General features: G+C 43.5%; 1 protein-coding gene across 4 annotated transcripts in view; it reads right to left on the reverse strand.

Annotated features, from left to right (window-relative positions):
* Positions 1-11,837, reverse strand: part of SLC23A1 (solute carrier family 23 member 1) — a 37,993-nt gene extending 26,156 nt beyond the window's left edge. Inside the window, exons 1-3 of one of the 4 annotated variants that reach the window (XM_054994290.1) lie at positions 11,631-11,837; positions 7,847-7,976; positions 856-978 (exon numbers count right to left, since the gene is read on the reverse strand). In XM_054994290.1, coding sequence (XP_054850265.1) covers positions 856-978; positions 7,847-7,888 — 165 coding nt within the window. In that variant the 5' untranslated portion in view covers positions 7,889-7,976; positions 11,631-11,837. Of the gene's footprint in view, positions 1-855; positions 979-2,406; positions 2,428-7,800; positions 7,977-11,630 lie in introns of those variants that run through there. The other 3 variants (XM_054994299.1, XM_054994282.1, XM_054994305.1) reach the window with 3 other exon arrangements.
* Positions 11,838-12,503: the final 666 nt, after the last annotated feature.

The raw sequence follows: 12,503 nt of genomic DNA on the forward strand, positions 1-12,503 counted from the left end.
ATGGAGGGAGAGTTCATAACACTGCATTTGGGACTATAGGGTGCTATTGGGATATTTATTTACTACAAAACCCCAGTTTCACCTTTCTGTCATTTCTCTCCCCCGCAGCAGTTTATACAATTAGATCAAAACAATCAATCATCATAAAAACAGAAAGATCCAATTTATTGAGATGTGATCTATTTTTAGAGTTATTACTTATTGGTACTGATGTGGTTAAGTTGGGTTGTGTCGTTGGTTGTATTTTGGACATTCTTTTTTTGTTAACTTTGGGTTGTGGTTTGGTTGTTTTGGCATGCTGCATTTTTCTACTTGTAATAAGTATTTTTTTTAAAATAAAAACAACAATAAATATAAAGAAAAAAGCCGGAACTGAGCATATAGCATTTTGTTCATTTCACTAGTCCACTTCAGATTTTTTAAAAAACGCATTTGAAAAAAAAATTAATGAAAACACAGGGGGGAAAGTAAATAGTATGGTTACAGTGCAGTTGTATACAGTTAATCCATTGTAAACCCTGACGGGAGTAACTCTCCATAGGATTGCACCGTCAGAATCATCAATCAACAAACCAGATTATTTTATCATTGTAAGCCGTATAATGTCCGCAAACAGTATGCCTCCCCTCTTCCAGTAAAAGCACTCCTTGTCTCTTTTTAATAATAGGGCTCTTCAGAGAAACGTTGGACAACAAAACCCGAACACTCGCAAAGAGTGCCTCTGTCACGGTGGTTACGGGAACAAGCACAGGGATTATTTAGGCTGATCACGCAGAGAAGTTCACAGGAAAGGCTGCGTGTCTTTGGCCTAATTCCAAAAGCCAAGATGCAGATGGGGCTCAATCCGTTTGTTACCTGAAATCCCAGTAGGATACAGAGATACCATGGCGGCACGTCTTCAATTGAGTAGATCATATCAAAACCCTTCTGTTCTTGGGATGCGGCTGGCCCTGCATGATTCCCATCTGCTGCCTTTTGCTGAAAACAAAGAAAGGCTTTAGCACCAAGGAAGGCTTGTGTTTTAAAATGCATTTGAAAAAAAATTAATAAAACAGAGGGGGGAGGAGTAAATAGTATGGTTACAGTGCACTTTTAGTGGTAGTTCCATATGGGCAGCACTGGTAGGGCCAAGCTACAAGTGACGAATGACACTTGAACGGCAAGTGGATTGAGTGGAGCGCAAGTGAACAGGGAGAAATACACTTGCCATTCAAGTGTCATTCGTCACTTGTAGCTTCGCCCGTAGTTCCATATGGGCTACCAGTGAGGTAGGTGAACAGAATGCCTTGCAAGCGCATGTCCCAACAATATTCAACACTACCAGCGAGCTGCAGCCTTAACCTTTTTGTTTTTCCTTGGTTGCCAGTTTCAAGGTTGGAGCATGGGAAGAACAGGGTTTGTGAAGGAGAGAGACAACAGCAGGTATAACGCCGTATAGTCTACATTTCAAAGCAGCTGTTTTCTCCAGGGAAACTGATCTCTGTAGTCTGAAGATCAGTTGTAATTTTGGGGGATCTCCAGGCCCCACTTGGAGGTTGGCAACCTTATCTTTGACAGAGGCTTAAAGGGCTGTTATTTTCCAGATGAAGTTATTTGTCCCCATGCCATAGAAAGCTTCAGCTGCCCATTTCCACACGTTATGGGGCAGGACATTTTCTCTAGGCCTCTTGGCAATCCTACAAGTTACAACCCAAACTTTCACCTTGATAGAATTTATGATGAAGATGAAAAGCCTGTGTTTCACTTTCAAGCAAGGAGAAGAATCTAGGGAGATCTTAATGCTACATAAAGGCTTTATGTATGGAATATAGAAGAAGAAGAAGAAGAAGAAGAAGAAGAAGAAGAAGAAGAAGAAGAAGAAGAAGAAGAAGAAGAAGAAGAAGAAGAAGAAGAAGAAGAAGAAGAAGAAGAAGAAGAAGAAGAGAATGTGTGTGTCTTTAAGGGAGCCTTCAAGACCCAGTTTCCGTTTTCTCTTCAAGGTCTGCATAGGAGGGTCTTCAGTTGGGTCTTGTGTTTTGGAGATGCGGCTGCAGTTTCTCTGAGTATATTAGGGTTCTCCATTAGTAAGTATTCTCTACAGGCGGCAAACAATAAGAGATCTGTTGTTGAAGATTCCTCAGTCTCCTGTGTTGGTCACTACAGTACAGAGCAAGCATGAAGGGTGAACTGGCAGCAGGGCAAGCGAGGTTGGGAAATTCCTGGAGATTTAGGGATTGGAGCCTGGGGGAAGGCAGGTTTTATATAAGAAAGAGAGGCCTAAATGGGACATAATGGCATAGAGTCTATCCTCCAAAGCAGCCGTTTACTCCAGGGGAACTGATTTCTGTCACCTGAAGATCACTTGTAATTCCAGGAAATCTCCAGGTGCCAGCTGGAAGTTGGCAACTTTAGGCCACCCCTACTCACCACATCCCCGAGGATTTTACAGGGTGTATGCCTTCTGCCTCAGCAGCCAATAGGAAGAGGGGGCGGCCATTTGCCTTTAGGAAGAGAAGAACAAGGCCTATAAAAATAGTCACAGCAAGAGCATCCTTGGATCTTGTTATGAATTGATGAACAGAACTTTTATTGACAATGGACTGTTGTTCTGATCAATCAGATGACTGTCTTCTCTCGGTAACAGTCTGCCTGGCTGAGCTGCTGCGGTAGGCCTCAAAGCTTCGTGTCAGAAGACAAAGAGGCGGCAACCAGGGCCTGGCACCCTGCCATTGTGCCTGGGCTCGGGCCTTGTTCTTTTCAGTTTCTACTGCTGAGGCCATCAGAAGGAGAGGAACAAGCAGACAGGTTACCTGGCCCTCCATTGTGCCAGGATCCAACCTGAGCTGAGGTCTCCCACCTTCCATCTTTCCACAGCACAGGTTGAAGCAATAAGGAGGGGAGGACTGTAACAGTGTGTTGCGCCTGTGCGGAAGAAACAACAGCCCACTGATACTGTCTGGGTGCTGAATGTGAGTTTGGCCACCTACTATTTCTGGAAGGGAAATTATTTTTACTCATTATCACCACAGCTAAGGATGCACAACAATGAAAGCAGAAGGGGCAAGAAGATCTTGAGGAACACCAAGAAGAGGGTACCGAAACATATGCCCACACCGGCGTGGCAGGTGTGCTGCTAATTTGTTATATTTTTGGATGAATTTTGTGGAACATTTATGAAGCTGCCAACTGGCCAGGGGGGGGGGAAATGGTCCTGTCCCTTCTTTGATAGTGATACTGAAAGGGTAGTTGATGCTTTTCATGGCATAGAGCTAAACAGTACTTTAAAAAAAAAGATGCTGGTACTCATAGATATGGCTGCACTGATTTCCACAAATTTCCCCCTCAGGACTTGGGAGTGCCCCTCAAAAGGTGTTGGTACTGAGTACCAGTGAATATTGCCAAAAATCCACCTCACCAGAGCTAAAAATAATGTTACCTGAAATTGTGACAGATCAATAAAGGGTCAGTTTAAATGCTGATATCCTAGCTATATATGGCTTCCTATACATAGGGCTGCCAATAGCCTGGAGAAAAATGGCTTGTTCCTTTAACAGAGGCTTACCACCATGCCATAAAAAGTTTCAATTGCCCATTTCCACAGATGAAACAGGCTGTTTTTCTCCAGGTCTGTTGGCAGTCCTAGCCATATACAGTGAAAAGGTAGTGTTAAAAAAACAACACTGTAATGTATTTAAGGGATTATTATGACTACCATCTATTAAGAGCTTTTGAAAGTTACTGGATAAACTGGGCTGTCCCTCCGGAGGTTGCGGCGGCAGGAAGGCCAGGCGTGGCAGTGCATCCCTCCGGGTCCAAACAGGCCCAATTCAGTCTCAGTCTGGCCACTGTGGAGTGCAGGAGCGGTGCTAGAGCAGCACAATGAGCCCTGGAGTGCTACTGTGCCCCCCCCCCCGAACCACACTGCACACACCCCTGAGTCGCACCGTGCACTCCTGCACCCACAGCGGGCCCGTTTTGGAGAGAATCGTGCCCCGCAGGGCCTGATCCGGCCTTTGGTGAGTGTGGGAGCACTCCCAGCCAGCCTTTGACCCCTGCACGATGACATCATTTCTGGAAGTGACGTCATCGCGAAAGCCAGGAGCACGCCAAGAAGAAAACCCCCTGAGCGGCAAGGTGAGTGCCAGGCTCCCAATCTCCCGCCAGGGAAGTAAAGGGACCTGGCAAACCCCTGGTTTGGGCTCCAGAGGACCTGGCAAGTCTATCCTGTGCTCCACAGTGGCCCGATTTTGGCCCGTTTGGGGCCAAAATCGGCTCACTGTAGAGCACAGGAGCACTCTAGGGCCCATCGCACTGCCGTGGCAGCATTCCTGTGCTCCATTTTCTAGAGCTCTTTTTTTTAAAAAAAAATAAGCTCTATTGCTAGTTTCCACATATTAAGCCTCTGTTGAAGAGGGATGACTTTTTTCTCTGGGTTATTGGCAACTCTAGCAGCAGCAGCAGCTGCTGCAGAGAGATGAGACAAATAAGCAAGTACCTGTCTGCCCCTCCTTCTGGACAATGGGCAGTTGTTCCTAACCTGCCTTAGTATGTGAATTGACAAACAAATGACCAGCAACAGCTGCTTGGCCTCTTCTTCAATAGTTTGGGTCATTTTCCAGAAGCGTCTTTCTTGGTAAGAAATCTGAAAAATGTTTTCCCTCCTCCAAACCATATTTGAATGTGTTGAATCCAAACTCTATACCAGGGTCTCTCACATGAAGTCCTTGAATATTTGGATTCAAATGGTTTGATTTGATCAGGATTCAAACCATTAAAATGACAAAGTTTTGATTCCGGGACAGGCTTGTAGCAGGGAGAAGTTTTGTATTGTCCCTTTCCACTTATTATCATAGTAGTTTAGGAGGAAAGAAATGTTTTCTTTTATTTCAATGGCCAGTTCTTTATAAATTGCGAGTTCTGATTTCCAAGTCCTGAAAGGGATAAATTAAATGGAGAACGTAAGGAAAGGAAACTGTGGCTGAATGTAGGAGTCAGTAACAATTTATAAACCTGTGAATTAGGACAGGTTTCGATTTACCTCCTTCCCTCTCTTGCTTCCTGTTACATCAAGAATTTTAAAAGAATTTGCTGAAAAAACAACAACAGATTCCTGTGGTTTCTTGAAGACTAACACATTTATTGTGGCAAAAGCTTAACCTATTGGAATCACTACCACAGGATCCTGCAAGGCCGATAATGAGTTTGTGTCCTGCCATTCTTTAATGAGTTTATATGATGTTATCTTTAATTCACTTGATATGAGGAAAGGGAGTGAGGGCAAGCTGGTTGTTATTGCATTTCTCTTTAAATTATAGTGCTTCTACGGACCGAACTAATAAGCCAGCATATGCATGACTCTGGTTTGTCCCAAGGTTGGATAGAAAATTAACTGTTATGTAAAAACACTGATTAAAAAGTAAAGGCAAGAAAGGAGAATATCAAAGGAAAAGGTATAAGATCACTCTGAGCACAGGGGCAAATTGATTCCACCACAACTCTTGACTTATACTGAGGTACATGATAGCGGTCTCAGTCAGTATTTGTGGACCGCAGCAGATCTGTATACAACTTACGACTACAGTTAAATTCCATGGCCTAGTGGTCATTTTTGGCAAAGTAGCACAGACAATTCTAATTTACAGTTCAGGTGTCTATATGTGGTCATGGTTTCAATTTTTCTGCTTTTCATAAAAGCTCAGACAGGTGCTTGGTGTTTGCATCTCTAAGCATTCGAAAGCACGATGCCACATTTTCACAGGAGGGGCCACATCTCATTGATAGAGCATCTGTTTTCCATGTAAAGGGAAGAAGCAGGGAGTAAGTGATCTAAAGAGCCTCTACTTGAGATCTTGGAGAACCACTTCCCGACAAGACTGACCTTGATGGACCGATGATTTGATTTGGTATAAGAAAGCTTGATGTGTTCACAGTTACGACCACAAAAACTATACTAGACTAGTCTATCTAGCCCCATGGTACCAGCTTCCCCATGTATTTATTCATCATTACCAGCAGGGGCAACTGCGATATTAGAGGCTTGGATGGAAGATTGAAGTAGGTTGAGCTTGACCACAGTCACGAATAGTGGGTTGCCACAGAAGGGAAGGGAGATTGTAGGATTCACAACATATTCAGCCTTCAGCAGGTGGGCTTTGTCAGACAGTGGGCAAATCCACAAGCCCTCGGAGCGTCCCAGCGTTGCGCTAAATGTTCGCAAAACACCTGGAAGTATAGCATCTTTCTAGCATGATTTCTGAACTTGTGCTAGAAAGACGCTATACTTCCGGATGTTTAGCAAAGATTTAGCGCAACGCCGAGACGCGCCAGGGGTGTGTGGATTTGCCCAGTGTATGGGCCAACAAACTGTAGTAGTGTTTTCCAAACATAAACTCATGATCTGCAAGTGGACTTTTGCAAGAAAAGGGCTAGATCACTGCAAAGGATGTTAAGTGCTCTGGGCTTTCAAAAGATTCATTCTACTTTCCTGCCTCATCTTTACTATTAGTCATGACATTGCAACAATGGATATAACTTTAGAGGTGATACTAGAGACTTTAGAGGTGATACCAGAGTCTTGGCTCAGGCTGAACTGTGTCACGAGCAGTTGATTGCTTTTGTTTGGAAAAAAATCATGGTGCCAGCAGAGAGAACGTTGGAGATGAAATTCCATGCGCCCTTAAAGACGATGAAGGCAGCCACGTTTGCATCTCTTTACAAGGTGCAGAAACAAACAAAAGGCAGGAACATTGCCATAAAAGCTGACTGGAGCATCTTGAACCATTTAATCATGGTCTGCGAAGCCGGAAAAGTAGTAAAACAAAAATACTGCGACATGAACTGTTGCCTGTGTCAACTACATGCACCGAACTGAATGGAAATATCAGAGCAAGATTGACATTACATTTATTTCTCAGTGAGAATTAGGGTGGGAATGCCAGAAAGAAGAGCAAAGTCCTCATCTGCTGGTGCAGGATAACAATGGTAGAAGGGGACAGATGAATCTCCCTGGGGAGGGAATTCCACAGTTTTGATGCCACAACTGAGAAGGCCCTTTCACAATTGTTTCTGGACGGTTCCAGGATGACAAGTTTTCCAGTCCTGCTCTGGATACCACTGCATTGGTAGCCAGTCATGGGGAAACTGATAGCAGAATTGTACTCCGATGTATGCATGCTGGCACCAGCATCACATTACTATGTCAAATGGTTGTGGGTAAACTCAGGCACATCAGCAAAGCTTAATGTGCATTACATCTGTGACATCTTGTCCGGTTCAACAGAACTGATTGACATAATTCCAATTCGTGCAATCCTAGACTACGATATGGTCTCCCATAATGATGGGCATGTCAAGAAAACACCTTGAAGAGCATTTTGCTTAGAACTTCATAAAAATCTAGGGAAAGGTGATCTTCATCACGAAACCTACTAACCAGCAAAGAGGTTTTCTGCATGCTGTGATAAGGCAAGAATGGTTTTGTTTGGCCAATCTCAGGGTCGCACTACAAGTGACGAATGACAATTCCCTGGCAAGTGAACAGACTCACGTGTATTCCTCCCTGTTCACCTGCCATTCACTTGCTCTCCTCTTGATCAAACGGAGTGCAAGTGAATGGCAAGTGAACAGGGAGGAATACACGTGAGTCTGTTCACTTGTCAGGCAAGTGTCATTCGTCACTTGTAGCGCAACCCTCAGTCCCCTGATGCAGGGTCTCCTATAGCAATGCTTCCGCATGGACATTTTTCTCTGCCTGTGCTTTTAAACTGGAGTGCTGGTTTTGAGGAGCATCCACATAATATTGTCCTCTAATCATCCCCTTACCGGGTTTTCCCCATCCTTGGCACGCTTTTTCTCAAACCTGGCTTACTAGAATCTTTTCTGGAAGAACGCGGTCCAAGTACATTCGCATGCTATCTGGATGGGTAAGAGCGCATTTTCAAAGGTCCTTCTCATACCAGCATCATTTTCTCTTCTCTTCTGCCCCACCCAAGGGCTTTCTGAGGGTTGAAAAAAATAATTGCTATAGCACTACATTGCATTGTTTATTGTATGTACGTTATTGTTTTTATCGCATTAAAAATCTGTCTTGTGTCTCGTCAAGAAATGTGACTATGAATGAAGCAAGTCACTAAATAATATAACGCTATAGCAATTACCAGTTTTTCAAAGCCCTCTAGTGGCATGGCAGGGGAAAATGGAGAGGAAATAGCAGATGATGAAGGGAAGTCGGTAGAAAACTCCCATGTGGAGGGTCTGTTGCCTGTGTGAATGAGTCTTATTTGCAGTGGCAATTAGTGCAAAACAGACAATCCTCGCTGTGCCAGTGCAGCCAAAGAGAGTGTATTCACAGGCAATGGCATGGAGATATGCAACCCTGCATCAGAGAAAATTAGTTGGGCAAAATACTCCAAAGCACACATTGCTATCATCCATAGCTGATGCTAGCAACACATGTGGATGCCTTGCTGAATACAGATCAGGGAACTGGAGTTCGGGGAAAGGGAATCTGCAATGCGCCACAGTATGCAAATGCAGAACTAGTGAAGATACTTACATGAATGAGTAACATGAGCGTCTCTGACATTAAAATGATTTCAACTGTGTTTTAGCGGTGAAAAATGCTCTAGCTATCAAGCAACAAGCCTCCTGATGCAACCTGTTCACTTTTACCCAAATATAATTGATAATCTGTGCTAAAGTGTTTTATTTTGTTCCAGTAAGCAATAGACGTTAAAGTTGCAAAATTCGTTTGTTGAGAAAGAAGTATTTTTAGATGTCATTTTGTTCTCTCTCTTTTTTAAAAAAAAAATCACAGTACAATCATGATGAAATAATTCCGCTCAGAAAATAACACTTTTTGAAGTAGCAGATTCAAAATAAGTAGAAAATGAGGTTACGCGCTTTTCAATTCCAGTATTCCTTCCGGAAATTTGTTCCCTGAGGCATTGCCTCTCATGATTAAAAATACAAAAAAATAAGCTTAGTAAACAGCTTTTAAAAATTCAGCACATTAAAATTGGGTAGAAAAAGGATGCTGACTTTTCACCCAAAATGCTATGTTCTTTAGGAAATTTGTTAGCTGAGGAAAGGGAGAAGGACGTGGTGGCATGGCACAGCCTGGGGGAGGGAGGGACATTAAATCCCAGCAGCATCCCCTTCTAGCAGCAGTAGCCCCCCCCCCTCAAATTTGATAATACTCTACCACCTAGTTTTCCCCTGATAATGTCCAACAGAAATAGTGGTAAAAGTAGGCTGGCATAGTCTTGTTCAGAGTTCTGGTCCAAAAAGGGCCAAAGTGGTACCTTCCATCTTTGGCTTCAAGCCCCGCCCCCCGCCCCCCCGCCACTGCCACCACAAAAAAACACTACTAGTAAGAAATGTAAGTTACTTTCAACCAGGGCTTTTTTTCAGATGGAATGCGGTGGAACGGAGTTCCAGAACATCTTGAAAATGGTCACATGGCCGGTGGCCCCGCCCCCTGATCTCCAGACAGAGGGGAGTTTAGATTGCCCTCCAGGTTGCTCCAGTGGCGTGGAGGGCAATCTAAACTCCCCTCTGTCTGGAGATCAGGGGGTGGGGCCACCGGCCATGTGACCATTTTCACCGAGGGTGATTTAAACTTTTAAAAACATCCCCCTTGTTCCAGCGGACCCAAAGTGATGTCATTGGTCCTGGGAGCATGCACGCACTTTGCGTGCACACATGTGGTACCAGGGGCATCACCTCCCACCAAGGGTTGCCCCCTGTGCTGGCAACCCACTGAGTTCCACCACCTCTTTTCCCAGAAAAAAAGCCCTTTTTTCAACCATGAGTAGAAGCCAGTTTTTGTTTTGTCCTCTGCATCTCTGTTCCCATAAAGGTTAGCATAAACATCGTCCCTCTGACTGCATCTCTCATATGATCGTGAGGGGCCACTCAAGGGGAGGGGGGTGGCATTTGTTCCCAGTGTCACTAGTAATTAAACCCTGGGGGCAGGGAGGTGTCTGGTGGCCCTCTCCTTCCACAAAATATCAGATGGAGATGCGGGGACATGAGCTGAAGGGGACTGTAGAAAAAGGAAGCGCCTCAGGTCATGAATAAGCCAGAGAGTTACCTGAGTTAGGCCTTTGGACCTACGTGCCAAGCACTTGAATTGGCTTAGTGCTTCCCTATTTTACAAGGGACTATCCCGGACCTTTCATCTACAGCCAGGGATCAAGCCTGTGATCTCTTGTATGCCCCATTGTTCCGCTGAGGTACAGCTCTGTGTCCAAACCTTTCTATTTTGGGCTATGTGGCTAGGAGCCAGGGCTCCTTTGCATGGGGGTGGGGGTCCAGGGAAGGGGAAGGGGCCAGACCTCAAAGAGATTAACAAGATTCTATTTGTCAACTGCCGCTATCAGTAGGGACTGTTGTCACTAGCTCAAACTTTAAATAGTCTGTATATTTTGAATGACAAAGAACAGCACACTAGTATCAACTAAGTCTGTCAAAAGTTAACATTAGAAAATACCTCAAGTTGCCCATTCCACTCCTAATTCTTTGTGTTTCCCTTCTTCATCCTCCTTCCTTCCTCACCTCTCATCCCATTTGTGCATTCCTGCTTATTTACTTCTTTGTAATGTGTGTGGAGGTTTGAAGTTTGGTTTGATGTGTAAAAGGCTTATTTTATTTAAAAATCCATAGACTTTACTTAGGAGGATCTTGTGTGTGGAGGATTTGAAACATCAGGAGCTGTCTTTAAAAGGGAAATGAAATGTGTTTGGGTGTGCATGTGTGTAAAGTTCATTGGTTTAAAACCAATACCTTAAAAACAGAGAGGATATATAACACTCCCTTCAAAAATAGACTGCAGCTCAAACCAAAGGCTTCACTCAAGTAACTGTATGCTTTATTTGTGCTCCAAGCATTCTTTCACACATGTGCACATTTAAGGATATAATAAAAAATTTAAAATGTATATTAAAAGATCTTGGAAACTGAGGGCCAAGCTACACATGACGAATGACACTTGAACGGCAAGTGTATTTCTTCCTGTTCACTTGCCCTCCACTCAATCTACTTGCCGTTCAAGTGTCATTCGTCATGTGTAGCTTGGCCCTTAGATTCAGATCTCTGCTTGCCATGAAACTCACTGACTGGGCCACTCACTCTCTCTCAGCCTAACCTACCTCACAGGGCTGTTGTGAGGGTAAATGGAGGCTGAGCTCCTTGGAAGGAGGGCAGGATGAAAATATGCAGAAAATAATATAGTACATTAATATAATATGGTTATATCAATAAATAGTACGAATTGAATGATAATACAATATTATAAAAATAATACAGTAGTATCACTACAATGAATAACAATAAAAAACCTAAATAAATAATTGGCAGAGGGATGCCAATTTAAAACTTTTGAGATATGAAGTTGACGTAAAGCAGATGCCGAAGACATCCTCAGAGCAATCTACTTCATGTCTCAAAGGTGTACTTCACTTTTAATCTGGTTCTCCTAATCCATAATGATTATGCCTTTTTTCCCTCCAGCTTTTTCCCTCGTCTTTGATTTTATTTTTTTAAAACAGCAGGCGCCAATCCCCTTCCATCACCTTTGTCTTAAGCCATAAACACTTCTAGGCAAGAAAACGGATGCAGCTATAGGTAATAATTAGAAACGGCACATTTACCTTGAACTGAGCCGGCCCTTCTGAGATGCTCCCCATTTCCATCCAAAGCAGGGTCAAGCTGTTCAAGGAAAGGGGAAATTATTTGACAGCAAGCCTACTTATCATCTTGGCAAGGACTTTAATCAACATACCAAAGATTGTTTGTCAATCTATAACCAATGACTGCTGACTGTGAAATGAATTGTCTGGTTTTGAAAGTTCACACATTAATCCCTATTCATTAGGCCTTATTACATGGGTGAAGCTCTTCCTACCCCCTCACTTCCCATAATGCCACTTTTTACAGCTCTCTTGGATAAACATTACTAGAGCATGAGTTATTGTGTAACTGACTGGCTAGATGATAGTTTAAACAATAATTCAACTCGATGATGTATAAGGCAGCTCAAACATGTATCGGCATGTTGGAATCTTCACTAATGAAAATGTATCTCCTAACACAGCTCTAATAGGTGGCAAAAATCCAATTTCAGTCACACTTCATGCTCTTCCTTAGCACTCCCCCCTCCCAGGACTATATCCCTGTGAGGCAGCATCGTACAGTTGCCAACTCTGGACTGGGAAATCCCTGGAGATTTCTATGCAGAGACTGGACGAAAGGGTTCGGAGAGGAGAGGGAGCCATAATGCCATAGTGTCCACCCTCTGAAGTTGCCATTTTCTCCAGGGGAACTGATCTCTGTAGCCTGGAGATTAGTTGTAATTCCAGCAGATTTCCAGGCACCATCTGGAACTTGACAACCCTATAAAATGTTGCCATACTTTCCAGTGAGGATTGAATGAAATGAACAGAAAATCCGTGATTGCCTCTTAACAAACAAACTTCTCTAATTCTCTTGTCTAGTCCAAGTATTTCTGAACTGGTGGCATGAAA

Source organism: Eublepharis macularius, chromosome 1 (assembly GCF_028583425.1).
Source record: "Eublepharis macularius isolate TG4126 chromosome 1, MPM_Emac_v1.0, whole genome shotgun sequence".
NCBI classification, from domain to species: domain Eukaryota; kingdom Metazoa; phylum Chordata; class Lepidosauria; order Squamata; family Eublepharidae; genus Eublepharis; species Eublepharis macularius.